We start from the raw sequence: 26,724 nt of genomic DNA, 5'->3' as shown, positions 1-26,724 counted from the left end.
AGTTAATTGAGTTTAAACTTGACTTTTCCAGACAAATCAATTAATGCAGCTAAATGATGTCACTATGCCAAAATTAAACAAAAGTGACAAGTTCTAAACCTAATTATTGTTGATTGCTATCGGATGAGAATTGTTGCAGTGCTCACATACATATTATGGTAAGGTGACTGTTGACTTAAAATACAAATTTCTTGTGTAAATAGGTGTCAGATAACAACTATCCTTAGGTGTAGGTACCCCCTGGATCGGAGATGGGGAATCTGTGGCCTTCCATTTGTTATTGGATTCCAACTCCAATAATCTGGTCAGTGATCAACTGTTCTATGAATGCTAAAGGACTGATCACGTTGACCATACATTTTCCTTGCATGCCATACTGAAACAACAGAACCACTGTATTGTTTATTTTTTTATTGTTTATAGATCACCTCTTAGGACAGAGCCCTTCCAAGGTAACTTTCAACAATCTAGAACAATATTTAAGATGCAGCCAATTTAAAATTAGAAAACACATTCACTGATAAATGACAGAATAATTAGGACCATAGGAAGCTGTCTTATGCTGAGTCAGACTTAACTGTATTGTCTATACAGTGGTACCTCAGGTTAAGTACTTAATTGGTTCAGGAAGTCCGTTCTTAACCTGAAGCGTTCTTAACCTGAAGCGCACTTTCCCATTGAAAGTAATGGAAAAGTGGAATGATCCGTTCCAGACGATGAAAAACACCCCCTAAAACAGCAATTCAATACGAATGGTCTAACGAGACCATTGATCCATAAAATGAAGGCAATAATCAATATACTGTACTATAAAATAAATAAGACAGTACTGTAGATGAAAAAATTAACTTATTTTTTTCTTACATGCACTGATGATTGTTTGGATGGGGGGCTTTTATCCATTTTTGCAGTCACACAGTCAACCAATAGCTGAACCCCAGACCCCACACGATCCCTAAAACAATGTCAGAAGGCAGAGTCCCCCAGAAGTCCCCCAAACGAAGGAGCAAAGCAGAGGCAAAGGCACAGGGCAGACACACATAAACAAATCCCAAAATCCCTTGCAGAATCCCAAAAATTTACACTCCCCCCCTCCCACAGGGTAGGTTGGCTTACCTGGCTAGGTGCCACCCATCTTGCAAGGGTTGGTAAAGGGCTTGTTGGCCCAGGCTCACCTTTGTTTTCTTAACAGCTTCACTGCTCTTGGTCTTCATTAGGTAAGTGTTCCTTACCTAACTTTGGGGCTGAGATGCGACCTGCACCCTGTGGATGTCGGGGCCTGGCTCCAGGCAGTTGTGAAGGCCTCGGAGAGCTCTTGCGGTTGCAGCCCAGTTGCGGAGCCTCGACAGGCCCCACGGATGTCCGGGCTTGGCTCCAGCCAGCAGCGAGGCTTGGAACACTCACTTCCAGGTTAAAACTGTTTGCAACCCAAAAAAAAGTAACCCAAGGTGTTCGTAACCAGAGGTACCACTGTGCCAGCCTTTATCATCCTTGGGTTCCCAGGTAGTATTGAACTACAACTCCCACCATCCCTGACCTCTACCCTTGCTGTCTAGGAATGATGGGACTTGTAGTCCAACAACATCTGGGAACCCAAGGTTGAGAAAGGCTGGTCTGTACTGACTGTCAGTAGTTCTCCAGGGTTTCAGACAGGAGATATTCCTGGCTCTACGTGGAGATGCCATGGAATGAACCTGAGACCATCTGCATGCAAAGTGGATGCTCTTCTGCTGACCCACAGCCATTGACAGGTCCTAACAGTAACCAGTAAAAGACATTGAAACCCTCAGCTCAGTGTTGACTGTTAAGTATGTATGTGGGATTGCTCACTGTGAAAGTACTGAGGCTGTGATAAGCTATTCTCTAATATTCCTGAGAATCATGTAGGTTGGTGCTGCAGTCTTCAAAATGCTTCTTCTCATGCAAAGCTGGTGTTTTTGCTTCTTTGGGGGGGGGGAGGGGGAGAACTGGCTTGAATGTTCTCTAGAGCAGGTGTGGGGAACCTTTGGCCTTCCCTGAGGAGCTGTGCAATTTTTGCAGATTGAGCCAGACCCATTCTTCAATGTGCCAAGCAGATGAGCACAATTAGCAATACGCCCCCTTTTTTTGTATACAACCCGAGAGTAAAACAAGTCTGGCAATTCCAGCAAGTGGAGAAGTCAACTTCAGTCAAAAGGACTGACTTGAGAAGTCGCAGTTTCCTTTTCGGAAGCTGTAGATGGAAGCTTGTGTAGAACATGCTGGATAGTAGCAGCCCAGTTTTGCTGCTCTGTGCTTGACTCCGGCTCCCTTGTTTTATTATGGCCTGCTAGGAAAATTGTTGTTTTAACGTGTCCAATAGCTCTTTGAAGCCCATCAATCTAGTCCATTTACTTAATTCCATGCAGGGCTTTGTTCCCCGAGCGCTGTTTTAGACATCTGAGATTGGCTTAGTGAATAACGAGTTTGGATAATGGATTTGAACAGCAGCTTATTGTGTCTGGTGGAACAGTCAAACAAGTGTATCTTTTTGCCTCTTTTCATTCGGTGGCAAGTGGGCTTGTGCCAAGAACAGTTGTAGCGTTCTACCTGTTAACAAATCCCTCTTAGGGTTACTGGTGCCTAATGAAGCTGTGCTGATTATAATGATGAATAAATCAAAGCCAGGATTTATCTTCCCTTACCACACCCCATGGCCCATTTTGTTTTAGTTTAGGTTCTCAGGCATTTTACAGCATTGAGGCTGCAAAATGTATTAGGCTTCCAGAGAAGGCAGTTTCTTAGTGCTTTGGGGGGAAAGTGCCTGGTTCTGTGATTGTTCAACAAACAAACAGACAAACGGACACCCCACAGATTCAGGGTTACTGTGAGGAAGGGATGAAATGGAAGTGTGAGAGAGAGCTTTTTGCCCAGTTGAAAAGCTTCAGCTATCCAAGCTTGCTTGATGACATGCAAAGGCTTTTTCCGTTTTCCTGACTAATAATTCCTGCCTTTTATGTGATCTTTCACACAATATAATTTTACTGCTGGAAACCTAGTGGAAATTTAGTGCTCATTTCCATGCTAATTGCTTCAAGGAAAAAAAATTCATTTGCAACCCAATTTACTTGGAAAAACATGGGAATTTTGCACTGTAATTTTTCATGTAATGAAATTTAGGGCGGCATCCCAGTGTACAGTTCTTTCCTGCCTTTTGAAATTTAGCATGATATGGCAGTCTATCGATCAGAAAGCTACAGTTCCATAACACAGCAGGTACTGCAGTGTAAAAAAAATGTTAGAAATCAGGACAGAAGTGCTAGCATTATAACAACAACAACAACAACCTAACACAATAAATTCCACATCTGAATGCAGTCGTAGGCTCCTTGAGCAAAGGGCCTTTTGAGAAGCCATATTGGGCCTATATTGTAAGGCTTAAGAGGCAGCTTTTTTGAACTGCCTAAAAAAGTTGAAGGGCACAATGAAAAGATAAGTGGAGTGAATTGGGACCCCCCTTTTAAGGCCCTTATCAGGATTGTTTGCTCAATGCAGAAGCCCCTGCTATGCCACCTGACATCTGTAGGCAGGCTTTAGGTTTTTGGATTGAATTACTTTAAGCAACAGGAATGTTTAAAGCCCTGAAAATAGAAGTGCATTTCCCAAGGTTCCTACTGCTTTCCTGGCAGTCTGTTTAGTCTCAGCGATCAAAAGTTCTTCCAAAAACAAGGGAATGTATCTTTGTCTCCCCTCAATGTGACAAATGTGGCCATGCTAAGTAGCAAAAAACAATAGGTGTGAGGAACCTTTGGCCCTCCAGATGTTGCTGAACTACCACTCCCAGCAGCCCTGGCGGCACCACCAGGAATTATGGGAGTTGCCACAGGATCCCCACACCTGCGATAGAGGAATCTCCTCGGTTCCAGCACAGCCAGTTAATTTCTCTCAATTTTTCTTTTGAGGGGAGTGGGGAATTGCAGTCGAATGGTGGATTTCTCAAAAAGTTAAGTCATCTTTAAGAATAAATTTTGCTAGTGGGTGACGGGTGGGGAGGAAAGGAGACTTGAAACCCTGTTGTGGAGTGACAAAGATGAAAACAAGATGCTTACTCTTCCACCTTGCAGTAGAAATAGCAGCTTATTTCTACTTTTTTGTGCTCTGCCCACAACTTAGGGCTCCTGGGAAGGCAGGCTGATTTTGAGCTTTTGTCCGTTTGAAGTACCATCCTTCTCCCGCCTACTTTAATTTTCCTTATCCTTTTGGGGCATAAATCCTGCCTCAGGACTCATGTCCAGAGGTTCCTAGTATCCTCCAAACTCATTTTCTTTTGTTTCACTTTACTTTTTTATTGTTTAGAAAAGGAAGCACTCCATTTTAAATTGCTTCCTGAGAGTGCTGGCTGTCCCAAAGGCTCTGTGCTCCTGCTACAGGATGTGAAAAGTCTGAATATCTTTGCGTTTGGAGGCAAGCACCTTACTTTGTTCTAGCTCCCAAACTTCCTCAAGCATCAGAGTATAATAACTATGGGTGATATTCAGCTACCATATTTTTCGTTCTATAAGACTCACCAGACCACAAGACGCACCTAGTTTTTGGAGGAGGAGAACAAAAAAAATATTCTGAATCTCAGAAGCCAGAACAGCAAGAGGGATCGCTGCGCAGTGAAAGCAGCGATCCCTCTTGCTGTTCTGGCTCCTGGGATAGCTGCGCAGCCTGCATTCGCTCCATAACACACACACACATTTCCCCTTACTTTTTAGGAGGGAAAAACTGAGTCTTATAGAGCAAAAAATATGGTAAGTTTTACTCCAGAATACGCTCGCTGAAATGAATTAGCATGACTTAGGTCCATCAATTGTAATTGGTCTACTCTGGGTAAATCTTAGTTGAATATCCCTCCAATACGTTATTACTTTGATCAACTAATTCCATGGTAGCGAGTGCTTCCATACTACATGGACTTGAGTAAGATGCCTTTTTGCATTTCTTATACATTGTGCCTTAGAAGTGTATATACATGTAAGTGGCTCTTATATAATCGTAGAATTGTAGAGTTGAAATAAATGTCATTGACTTTTTTTTTAGTATCCAAATGAAAACTCAAATTTGTTTGTTGCCCATAGGGCAAATACTAACTTTTGATTCAATATTTGTATTCTGCTTTCTGAACAGTGTTGAGCTCAAATATTATTTTATTTTATTTTATTTTATTTTATTTTATTTTATTTTTATTTTTATTTTATTTTATTAGACCCCGCCCATTTGGCTGGGTTTCCCCAGCTACTCTGGGCAGCTCCCAACCAAATGTTAAAAACACCATACAGCATTAAACATTAAAAACTTCCCTAGTATAGCAGCTTTTAAAAGTAGCAAACTTTTCTATCAATCTAATCATCTCAAAACCACAATGACAGGGGCAAGTTGTTGTTTTTAAGCCTCTCTTTATCTTTCTTGCCTGCTCCCCACCCCCAACCAACTCCATGGCTGTTTTAAATTGTAAATATCCTGTAAATACCCTATTTTTAATTTGTGTGTGTGTCATGTCTAGTCTAACCTTGGTAGACTACTTTGTTTTGGCCAACCCTATGTATTTTTCTGCTTGTGGGATGAATTTTTCATCTCTGGGTCAGTGCATTTCTTGAACACATTAAGCTGCCCTGTGCCAACTCAGATCATTGGTCCACCTAGTTTAGTGTTATATTCTGTATAGGCTGGCAGCTGCTTTCCAGGATTTGGGAGAGAAGACTTTGCAGTCTTACCTGGAGATGGGAGGGATTGAACCTGGGGCCTTGTCACTGAGCCATGGCCTGTTCCTGAAAACATCGTGTACAAGCTGTCCTGCTCCAGTCCAGGCATGTCATTAATAACTGTTTCTAATGCTACTTGTGGTATCTGTGCTACGCAGTGGCCATCCATTATGGCTCTACTACATTACATACCCATCTTAATTGTAGTTCACCCTCTATAAGGGACACTTTATGTGCATTGCTTCAGGAAATTCTCTGTATTCAGGCACATTTGTGCTGCAGTGCATAAATTAGCAAAGTAGTCTCTCTTTTTCCTTAAGTTGTCATCTGTTACACTAAAGACATTTTTAAGATTTTTATGTTCGATGGAAGAGATTTCATCAGATCATTATGATTCCTTCCTCACACATTAAACGTTGTGAATGATGTATTTTGTCTCTGTGTGCGTGTATCATCATCATCATCATCATGTTTGAGATGGAAGATAAATACTTACTAAAAAACAAACAAATGCTGCCTTAAACCCTAAACTAGGCCTAGTTTTCTCCAGCCAGGCGATTCTGTTTTTAGACAAGCAGGTAATTGGTCTCATAGCAGAATAGTGCTGGTGTGAATGCCAAGAACGATAGGGTAATGTCTGACTTCTGTGTTCCAGACCAGACATAACTGTACCAGATCTCTCTTTAATCATTTTTACTAGTTATAAACAGATGGGACATTTCATGCTGCCAAATAATTCTTTCTTTTTTTTCAAATGGTTGCTAAAGTGTTGTTGTTGTTGTGGTTGATTTGCTCCTGTTTTTAAACTTAGTGCTTCAGGTCTGATTCTTCTGTTCATTTTTGGAACAGCTGATCACCTCAGTAGATGAATTTAGTGATCATTTTCATACAATGCATATTTTCTTATGGATGCAGGGCTAAGGCTTAGCAGTTTAAGGGCAGGAGAGCAGACCAGAAACCCATGTGGGCTCCAATACTGTACTGTAAGTGGATAGGAAAAAAATATATTTTGGGAGGCAAACTGCTAGGCGGCAGGCGGCTCTGCACACCTCACCTCTACGACTCTTTTTACTGTTTAAATCAAACCAGAGGCTCACTGACATTTGAAAAGGGGCTCATTGGGTTTTGCTTTGCGAGAGAGGCTTGGTGGATGTGATTGTCAAAGTTATTTTTCTTGATCTTGGGAAAGAAGTTCCCCAGGATAGATAGGTCAATTGGTCATTCCGCTTGGTCCTGGTTAGGCTTCATCTGGAGAACTCTGGTGTGGTATTCAGTGGAAGTTTTACTCACAGCAGACCTATTGAAATTAATGGACCTGACCTAGTCAAGTTCATTCATTTCAGTGTGTTTAGTCTGAGTAAATCTTAGCTGAATACCTCCCTCTGTTCAGTTTTGGGCCTTGTCCATTTAAAGACTGTAGAGATAGATTGTTGGAGAGGAGGTGTGACAGGAAAGCAACAAAGGTAATAAAAAGGTTGAAATGTGAGAGCCTCGAATGAAGAGGAAAGCCGGCTGGGCGGGGGGGGGGGGGGCGAATGGGCATGTTCAGACCTGAGGAGGAGAAATAGTAGTTTTCAAATGGGCTTAAGCTACAGGAAGGAAGATTGAAGCTAAGTATTAGGGAAAGTCTTTCTGACTATGAGATTATGCTGGGGAGCATGTTCTCAAGGTTGGTTTTAAAAGCTTTAACAATTGAAGAGTTTAAAGAGAAGCTGGAGAAATACCTGCTTGGGATGATTAAGTTATGGCTAATCTAGCTTCAGTGCAGCAGGAGCCAGCAACTAGATCACAGGTTTTCAAACTTTGCCCTAGTGAGCCAAGTTTTGATCCTTTCCAGTGTTACTGGAGACAAAGTGAATACAGTACATGGATCAGCTAGTGGCAGAAAGGTTGAGTGGCCATCTGTCATGTATGATCTAGCTGAGATTTCTGCATTGCAGGGGGTCGGATTAGATGGCCCTCAGGTTCCTTCCAGCTCTACAATTCTATGATTCTGTGATCTGTGTCCTAGTAAACCATACATAATGCAGAATGAGGTGGTAGAATGGTGGACTGTACCATTTCTGGTCACAGAGGTTGTGAATATTCCGAGTATGTGTAAATCTCCCTGCTTGTGATAAATTAGCACATCAAAGAGAGAGTAGGAGCTGTTCTCAACCTTTCCTTAAGATATATTCCTTAAGATATACTGTATACAAGCAGCTTTTTATGAGGGAGCAGGAATAAGAGAGGTTGCACCTGACCCCTCTCCCTAACGTTCTAGTTTTCTTCTTTCATTGAGCTTTTTGGTTGAGATAATATTAAAAAATGTTATCCCCTCACATTCAGTCTGTAAGCTAGCCCTATTAATTTCAGTAGCTCTATTCTGAACCAGTATGCCATACTGCCACCTCCCCTCCCGCATTACAAATTCACACGACCCTTTTACGATCACCAGAGTGCCTTCCAGGAAGGTGCCTGATGATTATAAAAAGGTTGTGCCAGAGCAGAGGCACTTTGGCACGACCCTTTTATGATAGTCAGGCAAGTTCTTGGAGGGTTCTTTGCCAGTAGTCAAAGGGTTGCACCAAAGTGTGGGATATAAAGATAGAGCAGTTGAGTCCAACATTGCCTGTTTGCTAGAATGGGCACACAGAGGATGTGGCTTCAAACAGTCAAACCTGTGGGAGCCACCTCCCTCTGAGTGCGACCAGGTAGATGGGCATGACCCAAATAAAAGGGTTGGGCGCTCAGCCATCTGTCTCTCACTCTCTTGGCTCTTCGCCTGCTCTTCACCTGCACATGGTTCATCCTTAACAAAGGATGTAGGCCCATGTTCAATTTAATCTTCAAATGTACCTGTAACTGCAACTTAAGCCTGCCTTCAGATTGCTGCTGAATGTTGTGGGATGTAAGGGACAGTGATTACATGCTCAATCCCCTCCTTTTCTAGGAGAGATTGTTTATGATCGCCAGGCAAGATCCTGGAGGGCGCTTTGCCAGTAGTCAAAGGGTTGTGCCAAAGCACCTCTGGGAGGCTGTGCCTGCCGCCCCAGGAAGCGGTGAGGAGGCAGCGCCAGGCAAAGCTGCGAGGTGGGGAGCAAGCGAGTGGGCGGGATGGGTGGGGGTGTAAGCAGGCAAGCAGCAGCAGGCGCAGTGCCTACCAGCACCCTTTCCCCAAGAAATAAAGCACTGATTCTGAGTAAAGCCAGAATATACCCCCTGCATGTGTAGAGTAAGCCTAAGAGAGGTAACAGCCACATGGGCTCATGAGGGTGGAAAATCTAAGTGGCCTCCTTGACAATTGTCTAATAAAATGGACTGCTTTGTTTCCTGATGGCCTAGTCAAGACAGATACAATCTGTCTGGCTGAGGAGAGCTATGTCAGTATGCGTGCTGTGCCTTTTTAGAGAAGCTCTTGACACATTTGAGGACCAGGCATTTTCAGTATGAGGTCATTTAGTTGACTGCCTCTCCACCCCAATCCATTCAAAAATAGTTTTTAAATTTGACTAGAACTCTTAATTATTCAAAGCACTGGGCTAGAATAGCCTTTTAGTCCTGAATGTGATGTGGATTCTGATTTCTGATCACCAGAGTATGGCTTGGCAATCAAGAGTGTCCTGTGGGCTGCTGAACTGTCTTTGGGGTGATGGTGAGCAGCAGACATTGTAAGCTGCAAACAACTTTCCCTGATGACCGTGAGATTTGAGGAGAGGTGGTAGGCCAAGCTTGAAGCCCTTTCATGTGTACGATTATCAGAAGCTTGAAGGACAGGGTTCCTGCATTTCTGATAGTTTTACAGAATAGGTTTTTTTTTAATAAGTGCAGCTTGTTCTCCAGGGATGAGAAAAGCTGTTCCTTCTGCAATTTGCTCTTCTACTATACATCTTGGAAACGTACAGGAATCTTATTCTCCTTTGCATATGTTTACCCTAGATACTATTTGATGTGGCACATAAACATATTATATCTCCAAAATAAGTGAAATGTCTATTTATCCCTGATGGTTTTGATCTCTGATAGCTGGAAACAATTGCTTGACCTTAGTGAAGCTTGCAAGTTATGAGAGTACAGCTGCTGCTTCTTCCCCACCCCATGTAATACGCCTTCATATCCCCAGTAAAATAAAAACTGAAGGGTGCTGAGATCAATGGACCACTTTAGCAAATGGGAAATGGCTGTGGAGGCAAAACTGTGTGCAAGCCAATGCTTACAGGGAATATGGGAAACAGGAAGTTTTGTCCAGTTAAGAGATCATTTGACCCTGGTGTACTTTCTGCCTGATTTTCATAGCACTCTCTGTATAACTTCAATATTTAACACACTCAGAATGCCTGACAGATTGCAGATTTGTGAATATATATACATTCCAGTCTAAGCTTTCTAAATGGGGGGGGGTGCTTGTAAAGGGAGTTGGGGAGGAAAGAAAAACACAACAAGAAAAAGTGACCCTATTATTTCTTTAGTAGAAGACTCCTTCAAAGCAAAACCTCCCAATTCCCCGCGTGCGGAGTGGGTGCTGCAGCCTAGACCTACACCGCCCAAAGGGAGAGACCTGAACGCTTGGAACCGACTCAAGGACCAGTCTTTTGGTAGGAAAAAAACATTTTGCACGGATGGCTAGTCACGGTCAGCAGAGCAGAATGACTGCCACATTGTGTTCTCTTTCTGTCTCTCTCTCGTCTCTGTTTTTCCTGTCTCCCACTTCCATCGCAGATTACCCGCAAGCCTGATGTTCTCTGTATAAGCCTGATGTTCTGTGTGCTCTTTGGGGACATGTGGGCGGGTGGGGGGAAGAGTCGGGGCTATTGACTTTACTGTTTGTCATTTACTGATGTTGAGGACTTGTGGTACTGACATCAACAGATCCAGTTTTGCCTAGCTTCTTCTATTTGCACAACTGCCTTGGAATGGGAGAGCCCTTCCTGCCTTCCTATCTGCATTTCCAGGTTTATCCTTGGAGTTGAACTTCCTAGATATTGTGAGTTAAAATGTTCCTGCTATAAGGGATGCTTTGAACTGCAAACTCTTATATAGCAGGTGCAACAACCAGCTTAGGGATGGGGAAACTCAGGCCTGTGGGCAAAAAATAGGATGTCTGGGCCTCTCTACCTTGGGACTATAACCAGGAGTATACCGTTTCCTCAGGTGACACACCTCACTAGGCCTGCTTTGCAGCCTCCTTGGGTGTTTCCCCATGGCTGTCCTAGAACTCTGACAGTGCTTCTTGCTTGCCTGGATGGAGGATAGGTAGGAGTTGTGTAGAAACTAGCCTGCTGTACAAAGGTGAAGGTCACATTTGTGGCTCTCCTCACCTGCCATCAACATCTGGCCCTTGGAAGGGTGTCCGGAAAGGAAGGAGGTTCCTTGCCCTGCAGTTGGTTAACAGGGGTAGTTTGACTGTCCCATTGAGTTTGGCTGTCCCTGTGCTCAGAAATGAAGCTGCAAGTGACAGGCCTTAGAGGCATTTCCTGGTTTGTTTTTTCCCCAGCAAGCGAGAGAGTGCTTGTTTGTTGGTCGCCTTCATCCTCCTGCTCTGGATGCAAGACACCGCTGTGTGAGAGCTTTATTCATCAGAAATGCCTACTGCTTCCTTGCTTTCCTGCTTTGCTCCTGCCAAAAGCCAGTGGTGCTGGAGCACAGTAGCTGAGTTTTTGAAAAGGCTGTGTCTGGGTTTATTTAGTTTGTAAATGGGAGAGTTGTTCTGAGTCCTAGAGTCCCTTCTCCCCCCGCCTGGGTGGCAGAGTAGAAGATTTAGCAAGGCCAGAATTTGCAAAAATTCCAGCATGTTTTATTTATTTAATTTTTGCAGGTTGCATATATTTAGAGGAAAACCACACAAGATGTCTTGGCTAGGGGCTTATTGGTCACTGTTGCTGCTGTTGTTTAAATATGTTCAATGCTTCTTCCAGCTTTGCTTCCAGAGCTCATTTGAGTTACAAGAGATACTGCTGGTTCATTTTAAATAATTTCCTGAAGAATAACTTCACACATATCTGGTAAAGGAGGCAAGGTTGAGGTTGCAGTGGCAGAGCTATTAAGGGGATTTTGCTGGTTTCTGTTCCTCACTGTGGCAGCTAACTCTCTGCCTTTGTGCGGCTTTGGTATGATTCTCCATGACCCATGTGAAACCAAAGGCAGTTTTCCACCTTGCTTTGAAGGACGTACGTGTGCTGTCACAAGCACTTTAAAGAACCATGAAGTTGCTTTGTGGTTGTTGCTTTGGCATAGCTTACATGTGCCCAAGTGACTGGTGGGTTTAGAAAACTGGGAAACTGCTTTAGCTTACAAGTCCTGCCTTTATGGCGACTTGTGGTTGGCTCTATTCCTTGGTCATGGTTTCTCTGAGTCATCATGCACAAGTTGTCTCTCTTGACTTGGATTTCTTGCTTGTAGGAGAGGAATAGCCATGGCCCACAGGTTGGTAATAAGGTTAGAGGGAGAAAGGAAATGATAGTATCCATCCTGAAAACCATCAAACTGGCAACATTAGATATAGGTGGCTGCACAATTTTACCCAAAAGGGTTCTTAACGAACCATCCCTACGGGGAACAGACAGGGCGAAGCAGAATATATAAGTGCACACGATCACAGTGTGACCGTATGACTTTCAACAGCTTCACCCTTGTCCTTTTAATTATCCCAGCGATTTTAAATCTGTTTTATACTGTGATGCCAATAAAGGTATTTGATTTGATTTGATTTAGGTGGCTGTAGATGGAGTATCTTCTACTTGAATTACCTGCTTGTGTTTCCACAAAGGAGCAAAATAGTTGCTGTTCTTGATAATAGAAGATGTAAAGTGAGGGCGCTCTTTGGGCATCATGGCATATATGACAGGAGTGCAAATGAACAGTCCCACCACTGCTTAGGAAGCAAATGTGGGTAGTGGTGGAAATTTTCCAAAAGGCCCTTGTGCAAGGGAGTACATGTACCTCTTAGTCTTCCAGAACAACATGCCCTTGCTTCAGACCGAGGCACATAAGCATGGCCTGCCTTCAAGGTTGGCTCTGCGGCGTTTGGTACAAAGCAGGAGCAGACATCTGTTTGCCTTGAACAAAGCTGTGCAGAGTGTTCAGCCCAAGTGGCAATTTGCTCCAGAGTACATGGCCAGCAATGTTTGGCCAATGCCTAGAAGTGGTACAATTCTTCATAGTAAATTGATTTGTGTCAATGTCCATTGTAGTCAAGGTAGGTAGTTTTAGGGACACTGGTGGCACTGTGGTCTAAACCACAGAGCCTAGGGGCTTGCCGACCAGAAGGTCGGCAGTTTGAATCCCCGCGACGGGGTGAGCTCCCGTTGCTTGGTCCTTGCTCCTGACAACTGAGCAGTTCGAAAGCACGTCAAAGTGTAAGTAGATAAATAGGTACCCCTCCAGTGGGAAGGTAAACGGTGTTTCCGTGTGCTGCTCTGATTCGCCAGAAGTGGCTTAGTCATGCTGGCCACATGAGCTGGAAGCTGTACGCTGGCTCCCTTGGCCAATAAAGCAAAATGAGCGCCGCAACCCCAGAGTCATTTGCGACTGGACCTAATGGTCAGGGGTCCTTTTACCTTTACCTTTTAGGGAGTTTTAAGATTAAAAAAAGAAATCATACCTGCTGAGTGCTGTTGCCTTGCAATGTCATTCTGTTAGCTATTCCTCCTCAGCACAAGTGGAACTGGTCTGGATGGACCTGCTTAGTTTTATTATGCAATTTGTGTAGCTGATGGAACATGATCTGCACCAGCAGTAACAACAAACCTTGGCTTTGTGTAGCAACTCCTGGGACACACAATAATTTCTCCTTCCTCTCTATTGCAGGACTTTTGCAGTTTGGGTGACACTTGGCTTTTATACACTGTGGGTCTGTTTACTGAGTCTTTTGGCTCTTTGGTTTTATCCCAGGCACCAGTCCTTGCATCTGAAATGCCTCATTCTTGCTTCAGCTGCTGCATAAGAATGATCCTCTCGTTGGCTGCGCCTGGCTAAAGGGATGGGCTGCCACAAAATGTGAAATGTAGGAGAATATGAGAGGCCTCTGGGAGCTTTTTGCATAGGGCTTTTGCTCTCTTAGATGTTTTTGACATCCAATCAGACTAGTAGGACAGATTCGTAGTTAAGACTTCACATCCTTTTATATTGAGGAAATATGACTATTTGGACACAACAATTCTCTACCAGTTCTCTCTTCTTCTCCCTGCTGTGCGGTGAAGATTTGGGGGAAAGGACTTTAAGGATGGGTCCCTGTTATGGGCATAGCCATGATTTTTGTTGGGGTGGGGGCAGGCTTTTGTTAGGGGAAGTAAAACCTCAGATTTGTATTTATGTCTATTGATTTTGATGACCGGGGGGGGGGTACCTGCCCACCTTGGCTGTGCCCATGGTTCCTGTTACATCAGCTCCCTTCACTCAAGACTTTATCCTGCCGGGACTAGTTTCCCATTAGGCTTCTACATGGGTCCCTTCTCCACCCAGTCTTTCCTGTGGTCCTGAACTCTGACCCTTGGATCGTGCTAATTTACCGTGTGCTGTCCCTGATCTGTTCCTGAAGCAATTCAAGGGCAGGGCTAAGGGTTTTTAACAACCCTATTTTAACATATCCGTAACAAAGGGTTTAAAAATAAAACCAGAATTCTCCCAATTAAGGGAATGCAATGGAAGCCATTTGCGAAGGTGCAGCAACTGGCACCGTGCAGGATTGGATCTTTTTACTTAACAGGTTAAACAGGAGGATATGATCCTGTGTGGTGGTTCTCCTATGGTAGCAGCTTCCCTCTGTGCAAGGGAAGTGGCTTGTGAAGGTGCAGCGCTGCGCAGGATCAGATCCTCCTGCTTGACAGGATCTTATCCTGCTTCTCACTTCAGAGGGTGATAAGTAAGCATGGCCTAGAGGGAAAGGAAATCCCCCCCCCCCCTTTCTCTTGCAAAGAGGAAGCTGCCCATTAGTTTGCCCCATTTTTGCATTTTTTCCTTGTTCTCACTCATCCCTGCTTCTCCTTCCTTCCTTCCTTCCTTCCTTTCTTCCTTCCACCCTGGGTAGATCTGGCCTGCTCAGCCTGATCTGTAGCAGTCTGGGTATGTCTCCACCTGACTCAACCAAGGTCTGAATCCCCTGATTTGTCTTGGGGTCCAGGCCTCAGCTGACTCCAGTATACCTCACTTCCCAGCCCAGCAGTGCCCTCCCCACCCACAACACTGTTATGATTGTTTGGCAGGATTTATTATTATTAGTATTGCTTTAAGTGTATCTGTATTGCATTAGTTGCCTAAAGACCTTGGCTAGGATGTGATGGGGGTTGTACAAACACTTTGTAAATTACAGGTCACTTCCCAACTGGACTTTGGGAGGTGATCCCACGGTGGCATTTGGTGTAGGAGGCATTCCCTTCCCTTGTTCTCCTTCTTGTCCTCTGCATGGGTAGAGGGAAGAAAATAACATATTTTGGAAGATGGATCCTTCAGTATATTTACAATACCATATGACTTGTTTCTTCTTGCAGTTTGTTTTAGCCTTTGCTACCTTGTGTGCGTCATAAATTGATGAGAACTGTAGTTTGCAGCCAGTCCTGATGCTCAGTTAAGTCCCAAAATGAGGATAATAGAGGCAAATCAATTTCATGAATGGAAGGTTCAGGAAGTATTCAGAGAATCACAGAATTGTAGAGTTGAAAGGGACTATGAGGGTCATCTAGTCCAACCCCCTGCCTTGCAGGAATCTTTTGCCCAACTTTGGGCTTGAGCCCGTGACCCAGAGATTAAGAGTCTCGTGTTCTACTAACTGAGCTATATTTTCTTTGCCTCTGAAACCTTTTATTTCACTTTGAATTATGAAGCTAATGAAGTCTCTCTGCTGCACTATAATTAATATAAAGCAAAAACTTGTCCGTAGAGGGATGCTACCAGTCCCATCCCAGAGAAGATGAAAATCAGGGCCTAACATTTTGGTAATTTTTAAAAGAAAATATAAGACACTGATGGTCACATCTTTAGAATTCTGCAGAGATTCTGCTTGGTTGACGGCATATCAATTTTTTTCCACCCCTCCCCCCGGTTTCAATTCTGATCCATCTGTACAATGAAGATAAGTTGTGTTTTGTTTATATGCCTTAATCTTGCTAACATCCACCCCACCAGTGTGGTGTAGTGGTTAAGAGTGGTAGTCTCATAATCTGGTGAACTGGGTTCGCGTCTCCGCTCCTCCACATGCAGCTGCTGGGTAACCTTGGGCTAGTCACACTTCTTTGAAGTCTCTTAGCCCCACTCACCTCACAGAGTGTTGTATCAGAGTTGTATCTCTGAAACCCCAGCCAGTCTAGGGCATCAGTACTTAGATGGATCAATAGTCTGACTTGGTATGTTGCAGTTTTCCTGCCTTGATAGAGCACACAGTACAGAACTAGATCCTGTTGCAGCCTTGTAGGGGTGGGGGTTTATATTGAGGAATGGTTCATGTTCAACAACAGGATTAAATGTCACAAGGCCAACAGCTTGATTTACAGGATACCAGCATGAAGAATGTTAAACAAGTGTTAACTTCCGTTCTGCTAGGTGGCTTCAAGGAGGGTGTTGCTTATTTTGTTGTACATGCACTTGCTGTCATGGATTGTTTGGACGCAGAGGAATGATGGGAGGAACCAGCTGAGGAGCTACCAAGGGAAGAAGACTCAGTGCCTGGGGAGTGGTGGTGGGACAATGATGAGTGGTCACAGGGAGAAGAGGGAGAAGACTAGGAAGAGGTGTCTGAAGGTGAAGAGGTAAAAGGGCTTAGTGAGCTGAGAGAGTCAGTGCCAGAAAGAGGTCTGGAATCAGAAACTGAAGCAAGGGGGGCGGGTGCCAAAAGGCAGAGACAAGTTAGGCTGGTGAAGAAGCCGGGATGTCTCTCCCTTCTGTTCAGACAAGCTCCCTTCCCCATGGTTTCCCAAGACCAGAAGAGATACCAAGAGGGAGATGCAGGCGCAGTCCCTGATTGGTTGGGAAAAGCCCTGGAGAAGAGGGGGCTTATACACCTGTGGGAAGGTGGGGACTTTCACTCTCAGCAACTGTTTCATGGGGAAAGACCTAAGGGGGGTTGAGTTGCTGTGCTTATTAGGCCCGACACTCTGCCAAGTCTCTGAAACTTGTGTGTTTGCTGACAAAGAGTTAACTTGGAATGTTGGCTCACTCTTCTTTGACACTTGCTAATGTTTAACTCTTATCGCAAGTCAGGCCGTTGGCCTGTCTAGCTCAGCAAGGTCAAGTGACTGGCAGTGGCTCTCCAGGGCTTTCTATTTCCCAGCCATACCTGAAGATCCCATGGATTGAGACTGGGGCCTTTTTCATGTAAAGCATGGGGTCTGTCAGTGAGCTGTGGCCAGCGTTTGAAACTCCCATTGTTCTGGGCATGTTTTGCAACAGGGAATTTCATCAACGCGAGAAGTTTCTGAGCTCTGGGCGCAGTACTGAGTCTAAGATTTCAGATTAAAATTGCCACTGCTGCTTCCAGCAGGAAGGAGGACCTTTTCCTGCCACCCCACTTCCAGCCACTCTCTGAAGACTGGAGAAGAGACCCTCATAAGAATATTAGGGGGGTGGGATAGGTGAAGTGTGGCTTTGTTTTTTGCAGTCTTCAGAAGAGGACTAGACCATGTGAAAAATGAGCATAAGATTTTAGCTGCAGTTCATTCATTTTCAGCTTTGTATTCTTGTTATAAAAAAAGCACACCTAGATACTCCATAGCAGAGCCCATAACCTAGGTTTAAGGTGCCATTTAGCTCCTTGCTTTCATATCTCAGTTTCTAACACTGGCTGTGGCCCTTCCATTGATCTCTGTTACATGTTCACTGCAACCATGCTGGTTGACATCCTGTTCCTGGAAGACAAAAAGAAGGTCATTACTTGCATTATTACAGTAAGGCCCCATCTGCATTATGTATTTAAATTAGTATCTTTCATTACCCTTAGCAAGCAACAGTTCCCAGAAATCCTTGAGGAAGCTATGATTGTTTAAAGTGGCAAGATGCAGCTTTAAAGGTATAGTGCAGATGGTGCCAAAGTTTTTAAAAACTGTTGTTGTTGTTAAAATAATAGTGATGATGATAATGATTATGATAATAATTTTATTATTTATACCCTGCCCATCTGGCTGGGTTTCCCCAGCCACTCTGGGTGGCTTACAACACATAAAAAAATTGTAAAACATTAGACATTAAAAATTTCCCCGATACAGGGTTGCCGTCAGATATCGTCTAAAAGTCAGGTGGTTGTTTATTTTATTTAATTATTAAGATTTATGTGTTGTAAGCCACCCTTCATCATAAGATCTGAGGATGGCTCACAGAATAAAATACAGGATAAAAACAAGTAAATAAGTAAAACAAAGCAGCAAAACAGTAATCCCCACTTCCCACAGAAACATTTAAAAAGCTCTAGAATATTAATCAGCTAAAAGAGAGTTGTTGTTTTTCAGAATAGCGAATCTTGATCTAAGAGCAGAAATGATGTGGAATCCATTCCTGCCTTTTACTTCCTGTCCTCTCATTTGGAAGAAACCGATGCCTTAGTTTCTAATTTGTACCTTTCCAGCTTTATCTTTGGGCTCTTGGTCCTTAAAATGCCTTCCTCTGTTCCACTGAAGAGCTTGTTCAAAGGGCTTCTTATGCCTTGTCAAGTTGTATTTTAAACTTGTTCATGATAAGCTCATCAGTCTCCTTAATCCTCTTCCTGACTATCTGACTTTTTAAAAAGTCTTTCCCACTTACTCTGAAGGAGAAAATTGAGGAATCATCTTGGGCATTGATGATAAACTGTGTGATAGCAGTGAGGTCATCACATTGCTGATAGTAACTCCTGCAAGGGAATGTGCCCACAAACTGGTACAACTGCTGAGTTACTACGATATATCAAGAATGGTAACCTTTCTTCTCCTCAGGCAGAGTTATAACTTGACCTTCAGAAGTAAGCAGACAACCCCTGAAGAAGAAGAAATAACAGTGGTATCAGGGTTTGCATATGAACAATGGATGTAATAGCTTGTTTGTAGTCCCACCGTGAAAATATCTGTATGAATTCTTGGGGCTATGATTTTGTTTGTTTCAGTTCTTCTTCCCAAACCCCACCCTAATGCCTGCTGAGTGCAATTTACATCACCCTCTGTTCATTCCTGTGAGATATCACTGTGAAATCTTACAGTTACCAGAATCAGCACCGACAGAGCAATCCTGTGCATGGCTAAGCTGAACCACACTGAGTTCGATGGGTCTTATCCCCTGGTGTGTATAGGATTGCAGTTTGAACAAGTCACTGTCTGTTTTAGGTCCCTGTTTAGGTCTCCATTTCTGGCTCACATGAGTATTAATGAACTAGGAGAGCAAATTCCTTTTCACATACTTATTTTTTATGTAAATGTATGTAACTTTAGAAGAAAGCCACAAAAGTGTATGCTTTAAAGACTTTAACTGGTCTCTGGTAGCATCCTTTAGCTACAGACTTCAGTCCACTCTTTCAGCAGACATAAACCTTTATGGAAGAAGGTTTGAAGGCATGTGTGTGAGTGTGGGTAAGAGAAAGAAAGAAAGAAAGAAAGAAAGAAAGAAAGAAAGAAAGAAAGAAAGAAAATGCCTGAATGCATGCGAAGGAGATGATTTTTATCAGGATTCGTTTTCTCTTGGGGATGGAGGGAGTAGAGCACAGTGTTCTTTTTGGGATACATTACAAAGACATTTCCGTTGCACATTCCTCCCTGTATCTGTAACCTTTTAAAGGAAGAAAAGAGCAGTGTTGATTTAGGGAAAACAAAAAACAAAAACTCAGGCTATGTGAGATGCTTATGAGCTTCTTTCTAACTTGTGATTAGTCAGTACCACTTCCTACCCAGAGTTGTAGTCCTCAGACTCCTTAACATTTTAGGAGTGAGGTACTTGCTTATCAATGCTGTCTTCTTTTGAAGCAGCTAGGATGGGCAGCTCGCTTTTGGAGCTGATGTGTTGATTGAGTTGGTGAATGTGTCAGTTCAGATGTGAGAGTCTGTGTCCTTGGGCTCTTCCTTTTCACTCTTGTGCACCTTATTTCCGTTCTACATTGTATCTTAAGCCACAGTTTCCTGAGATGTTCAAACCAAGAGAGTATGTTCTGAGTGACCCCTTTGATCCAGCCTATTAAACTATGGTTGGACATCACAGAAAGTGGTTTTGAGACAGTTTTATGGACGTATTATATGGTATTAAGGAAGGCAAGAGAGGGGAAAGAGGAGTATGCAGTGTGCTCCTGATTCAGCAAAGCAACGTTTCTTTGACCAGGATTGTTAAGTTTGAACTGAGCAGTTCAGAGAGGTAGCTGTGCTGGTGTTCCATAGTTTGAGCCTTGGGGTGGAATTCTGCTAATAAGTCCTGACAGCATAAGCTCTGCACAAGGACTTTGGCTTACACAGTGAGACTTTCCCTGTGCCCTCGAACTTGTCTTGGAAAGGGAATTGGGAGAGCAGTACACGGAGGGAGGAGAGATGAGATTGTTGAGTCTGGCAAACCAAAATGTTTGCCCTGATGGAATGATAGGTATTGTATGACACTGAATTCCTCCTTTGGAGATTCACATCCTCTGTTCTGAGGATCATACCATTTCATTCTCAGTCCCCATACAATAGTGTTGTATCACCATTGCATTGGGATATCAACTGAGCATGGGCTTAATTAGGCCCTGTGCAGTGTTCCAATTTGATCCACGAGGCTGTTTTCCCCATACCATGCCCACCTGCCCTACACCTGATGTCATATGAGGCAAGTAGGGCAACCAGAATGGTCAAAGGCCTGGAAACAATGCCTTATGAGGATCGGCTGAGGGAGCTGGGCATGTTTAGCCTGGAGAAGAGGAGGTTAAGGGGTGATATGATAGCCATATTCAAATATATAAAAGGATGTCACATAGAGGAGGGAGAAAGGTTGTTTTCTGCTGCTCCAGAGAAGCAGACACGGAGCAATGGATCCAAACTACAAGAAAGAAGATTCCACCTAAACATTAGGAAGAACTTCCTGACAGTAAGAGCTGTTCGACAGTGGAATTTGCTGCCAAGGAGTGTGGTGGAGTCTCCTTCTTTGGAGGTCTTTAAGCAGAGGCTTGACAACCATATGTCAGGAGTGCTCTGATGGTGTTTCCTGCTTGGCAGGGGGTTGGACTCGATGACCCTTGTGGTCTTTTCCAACTCTATGATTCTATGATTCTAAGTAGAGATAATAATAGAATTGTAGAGTTGGAAGGAACCACGAGAGATCTTTTGCCCGACATGGGGCGCGAACCCAAGACCCTGAGATGACAATTCTCATGCTCTAGCCACTTTGCTATCTTAGTCCATCTAGCTGCTAAAGTACAGCTGAAAGCTTTAAAGTATATTCCTACTGGTTCAGCTAATAGGTGGTGTGAGCAAGCCCACTGGGATTGACTGTGCTGGGGAGTTCCCCATAGCACAGCCAGCCGCTGCAGAAACAGGACTTGAAGTTTGTGCCTATTAACTGATAGGTGGTAACTTCAAGCCTACTGGTATTGACTGCGCTGCTCACTTCCCCTGGGGAACTCTGTGTAGTACCGCTGATCCCAGCCCAAATCTGAGTTTCAAATCAGTGCTAATCAACTGATTAGCAGTAATTTCAAGCCCTGCTGCTAGGCTTGGCTTTTCTTTTTTAGCCCCATGTCAGATTGTTGATGGGTGGATCCCCCCCCCACCTGCCAAAGTGTCTTGCCAGGGGTGTGGGAACCGAGGGATCCATCCCACTGGCCAGCTCCAGTTCTCAACCCCTGAAACAAAGAGTCATTACAGCACAAACGCAGTGAAGGAATTTGAGATTTGGTGGTTAGCAGCTTGAAATCATAAGCATCACCTACTCCTCTTTGGACTCCTTTGTTTTGCATTGTATCTGGAGAGTCCGAGCTGTCGAATGTAGAATTAAGATCACTGATGGTTTCTTGATGTAGGATTGCAGTCTTTTAATTTATTGAAGAGTCTCACATGTCTATATTTGTATGCAAATTGTACTACAGGAATTGATGGTGCAGGACCTGAAAACTCAGCTGTATATTTTGGAAGTGTGTTGGTGTGAGGGGGCAATTAAGAGTTGTCGGGGGGATCTTGGGTGAGTTTTTTTTTATTGGGTTGCCTTTCCAATACAATTTTCAGAAGGCAACATATTAAAACCTGGTTCTTCATCTTCTAATCAATGTTCCCTGGAGTTGGAAGCCTCACAGAGTAGCAGGTGGATTGGAACATATTGGGTTGTACACATGGGCTTAGCCAGGATTTTTTTTGGGGGGGGAGCAGAACCGACGTGACTGGTCAGTTAGTTGATTATTTCTATTGTTTTACTTGATTGGGGGGGTTGCCCCCATGGCTAAACCCATGGTTGTACCCTACTAATGAACACATTTGAATCTTATGGACCTACATTAGTCACGCCCTTTAATTTTGGTGGATCCACACTTGAGTACAGCATAGCACACTTGGTTCTGTGGGATTGTATCCAACTAATGCCCCATTCTGGGTGCACATGCTATCCCAGCTTGGGCCATATAGTCTTATTTCACCCAGCTGCTAAGTCAATTTTCCTGCCAGATGTTGAGCAGGGGAGAAAAAGCTGCTTTATTTGAAATGAGAGTTACAGCAGGCCTATATTTAACTTTTTTGGTGGGTATTTCACTGGTAATTTCAGTTTATCCCATTGTACCTTTCAGCAGCAGGAGTTCTTCTGCTTGCTTGTAGAAAGGGGGGGAGGGTAGATAACTGGAGAGGTTCCTACAGGGTGTAAAACATTGATGGCATTCTGCATCATTTTTACAAGCCTCCGAGCTCCTTCTCTTTCTTAGCTTGCAGAAAGAAGTAATGTTTCATGTCTCCTGGAAGCTATTGCTGTGTTAGTAGACCCATGGGTGGGAAACCCATTTTCAGCTTGAGGACTGCATTCTGCTACAGGCAATCTTCTGGGGCCAGCAAGCCAGAGGTGGATGTGGTGAGAGAAAAAAAAAATATGTGTGTGGCCAGAGGCACAAGTGGGTGGAGCAATGAATATGACTCTTACCTTACAGTAGGCTATAATTCAGCTGCACAAAAATCAAGAGGTTTCTACATGCCCACAGCCACTTACATCTCTCCCATCTTCCACCCAGACATGCAAAAAGCATGATCACAGTTTGAAAACACATTGTAGCCAGGCAAAACCACTCAAAAAAGCAGAGAGCAAAACTGGCAGGGGGTGCGGCGGTGGGGTGGCTTTGGCCTAGGAGAGTCCTGAGGGTTGGACAGAGAGTGTTAAGGGGCTGTCTTCGGCCCCTGCGCCTGAGATTCTCTACTCCTGCTGTACACAATCTGGTCTTCTACATGTGGGATTTCCAGATGGGGAAATGTTTGGAATGTGCTGTTCTTGCAGAGTCTTATTCCTGGAGGTTCAGACTTACATTTGCTGTCAAATCATTATTTTGCAAGCAACCTCTGCAAATCAGAAAATGCAGTTCTCTTTGCCGCCCCGTTCCAGAGTGCTGTTGCAACAGAATGTGAGCAGAGGGGCTTGTGGTTATGGGAGGCACCTCTTTTGGATTGTTCCCTCCATATCCCCCCCCCCCAATGACACACTGCTGACTCCTACACATTTTCCTCCCTGTCCCCTTTAATTGATTTACTGTGTGCTTCCTCTCTAAAGTGCTGGGAGAGCACACACATAGACCAGTGGAGAATGGGGTGTGTGAGAGATCCCCAGCGAACTTCTCCTGCAGCTACGAAGCAGCAGCTGCAGCCACAACCTTGATGGGTGGGAGCTACAGTTGTTGGGTGAGGAGTAGATGGGAAGTTCTCCCTTGTTCCATGCAAATACTGCAAGGGCTCTGGGGTAGGTCACGTGTCCTGTTGGGTGACTGTCAGTATATCTATGGAAGGCTTTTGTGGACAGAATATTCTACCATTACCTTTGAATTGGGGCTTGCCCCCATTCTCACTTACATGGCTGTTGTCTGGAAGCACCATTCCCCAGCACTGCCATGGTCTCCTGGAGCAGCTGTTCTGTGCCTTATGCTTTATCCATTTGTGGGTAACAGGATTTTGAGACAAGAGGAGGAGGAGGAGGGAAGATCCATTTCTCTCTCCCACCCTTTTTATTTGTACAGAATCCTGTAAGTTTGTGGTTGACCACAAACTTGACATGAGCCAACAGTGTGACGCGGCAGCTAAAAAAGCCAATGCAATTCTGGGCTGCATCAATAGGAGTATAGCATCTAGATCAAGGGAAGTAATAGTGCCACTGTATTCTGCTCTGGTCAGACCTCACCTGGAGTACTGTGTCCAGTTCTGGGCACCACAGTTCAAGATGGACACTGACAAACTGGAACGTGTCCAGAGGAGGGCAACCAAAATGGTCAAAGGCCTGGAAACGATGCCTTATGAGGAACGGCTAAGGGAGCTGGGCATGTTTAGCCTGGAGAAGAGGAGGTTAAGGGGGGATATGATAGCCATGTTCCAATATATAAAAGGATGTCACATAGAGGAGGGAGAAAGGTTGTTTTCTACTGCTCCAGAGAAGTGGACACGGAGCAATGGATCCAAACTACAAGAAAGAAGATTCCACCTAAACATTAGGAAGAACTTCCTGACAGTAAGAGCTGTTCGACAGTGGAATTTGCTGCCAAGGAGTGTGGTGGAGTCTCCTCCTTTGGAGGTCTTTAAGCAGAGGCTTGACAACCATATGTCAGGAGTGCTCTGATGGTGTTTCCTGCTTGGCAGGGGGTTGGACTCGATGGCCCTTGTGGTCTCTTCCAACTCTATGATTCTATGATTCTATGATTCTATGAGTAGAGCCACATCAAACTTCAAGAGACACATGATGTACTGCATAGGGAAGCTGCTGCCCTAAAAGGGTCAGCAACCTGAAAAACAGCTTGGAGAGATGTGTGAATAGAATGAATGGTGCTGGGTGGTGGATAGAGATTGCAGGGTTGTTTTGAAGCAGGAGATGGCCCTATTAGTACCGCTACCCATACCTGAATGGAGCTGCTGGAAAAAGCCAAGGCAGCAGCCCAGCTAAAGCCATTTTCTTTCTTGAGATGGACATTTTGGTAACATGTTTCTCCTTTGGGGGCATCCTTTGTTAGTGTACATGTTTATGGAAAACAGATTGGCAGGAGTGCCTTCCCCTTAAGTGGCATTTCTATCTGTGTGCTGCATTCTTCAAAGGTTCTCTGTTCTTTCCAGGGGCTTTATAACTCCACTTGAACCCTCTCCCCCTTTCCCAAATAGCGAGTGGATTGGACTCCCTGGCTCTTCTGGTAATGGGCTTTGTCTCTAGCCATTGGCCCTTTAATCAGCCCTCACAGTAGGGCTGATCCAGGTTCTCTGTCTCTCCAACCTCTGATTAATCACTTTGCTCCCAAGGGCCAGCACCAGCTCTCTGACTGCATCCTCGAGCCCTGCCCAGTGACTCAGCTGCTGAGAGATGAATTGCCTATTAATCCACAATGTTGAAATTGCTTTATTGCATGATGCAGGCACGTCCCTGGAGGAAGTTTTAATCTGCGTCTGGACTGTGAGCCATAAATAATGGGAGGCTGGTGCAGTAAAAGTATGTCGTGTGGGTTTGCTTTTAACTGCTGGTACTATAAATGCTGCTTCCTATTACTGCTGTAAAGAGCCCACAGCCCTGTCCGATAAAAGTCTGAGGAGTCAGAGCATAGCTCTGTTGTTGTTGTTGTGACCTAGAAATAGTTCTCCCTTAAAAAAAAGAGAGCAAAAATTATATGATTATGGGATTGCCAGATCAGGACAGAGCAATGTGATGCCATTGCATCTTCATTGTGGGTTAGTTTATGTGAGTATGTTCAGTAGCCCAGGCTTTTCTAAAGGGCTCAGGTTAGTTTGGGCACATGATGTTTTGTTGTAGGAAGCAGCTCATCAAGCTACTGTCCACCTGTGATTCCTGCATTTCAGAAGGTTGGACTTAGATGACCATTGGGGATACCTTCCAACTGTAAAATTCTATGATTCTATGATCTAGCCCCGTATTGCCTACTAATCTGAGGGGCAGCAACTCTCCAAGGTTTTCGGCAGTTCTCCCAGGTTAACTCAGAAGCACACCCTTTCTAACACATCCTCTTTAACAAATCCTGTCCTACTTAATACAACCCCACGGAATCCCCTTCAGCCAGTTGATTGGCTCCTGCATTAAAGAGATCTTTGTCTACTTGAGCACCAACTTAAAGCCCTGGTTGCAATACACACTTATCTCTTTTAATCCAATGCTGCTGCCAGTTTCGTTAGGCTAGGTTAAGAGATAATGGCTTACCCAAGTGAGATTCATGACCCAGCAGGGATTTGAAACCCGAACTTTCCTCTGTGATTCTAAAACCAACGCACAGCATATCTGAATTTCCACACTACCTCTTAGCTAAGGGAGTTGCTGAAAGCCCTGTGAATTGCATGCATTTGGCCATGGTTTGGTTATATAGCCTACTAGTTGATCTTACAAGAGCTGGGCAAGTAATGGTGTTGGTTCTGTGGTGGCTCCAGCCTTCTAGAAATCGCTTGCTTGTGATGTTTTGCATGGCTCTCTCCCTGTCTGTTTTTAAATGGGCCTTAGAATATGGATGCTCTGCTTTTAACTGACACCAGTTTCAGTTTCAGTTTTTACACCTTTAAATAAAATTTTATTTTTAATGCTATTTTTATATATAATGTTTTTATTTTGTAAATTGCCAGTGTAGTAAATAAATACAATGGGAAGGTATTTGCCCCAGTTGCTGTTGTTGAGGTGGATGAGCTCTAGTGGTTACTTGGTACTGAGGAGTTGTTCAATGAACTTTTAAGATGCTCAGAGGCTATTCTGTTCTCCATCACTTCGCTCTTGCTCCAGAGCTGAGCCAGCACTGAAAATCAGTTCCAGTGTTAACGCCAGTCGAGCCTTGGCTCAAAGAAAGCCTTGATTATGACTTGCCTTGAGCTCTTTGATTTGAGTGGAAAATAAATATTTTCTCAGCTTTGCAGAGGAGTACAGATAACTAACTGCATCTATAGTTGCACCTTCTTTGTGAGTGTCACTAAATTGGCTGATAAGACAG

General features: G+C 44.1%; 1 protein-coding gene across 6 annotated transcripts in view; it reads left to right on the top strand.

Moving 5' to 3' along the window:
* Positions 1 to 26,724, top strand: part of LRP1 (LDL receptor related protein 1) — a 306,533-nt gene that overhangs the window by 22,922 nt on the left and 256,887 nt on the right. For 2 of the 6 annotated variants that reach the window (XM_083428173.1, XM_083428171.1), the window contains exon 2: positions 10,157 to 10,279. The exons of 2 other annotated variants lie outside the window; for them this stretch is intronic. In XM_083428173.1, coding sequence (XP_083284299.1) covers positions 10,157 to 10,279 — 123 coding nt within the window. Of the gene's footprint in view, positions 1 to 10,153; positions 10,280 to 26,724 lie in introns of all 6 variants that reach the window. 2 more of the 6 variants (XM_083428172.1, XM_083428170.1) reach the window with 1 other exon arrangement.

The sequence above is a fragment of the Podarcis tiliguerta genome, assembly GCF_965153285.1.
Source record: "Podarcis tiliguerta genome assembly, chromosome: 2".
In the NCBI taxonomy this organism is placed as follows: Eukaryota; Metazoa; Chordata; class Lepidosauria; order Squamata; family Lacertidae; genus Podarcis; species Podarcis tiliguerta.
The sequence above is the reverse complement of the archived record's forward strand: the minus strand, read 5'-3'. Positions and strand labels throughout refer to the sequence as shown.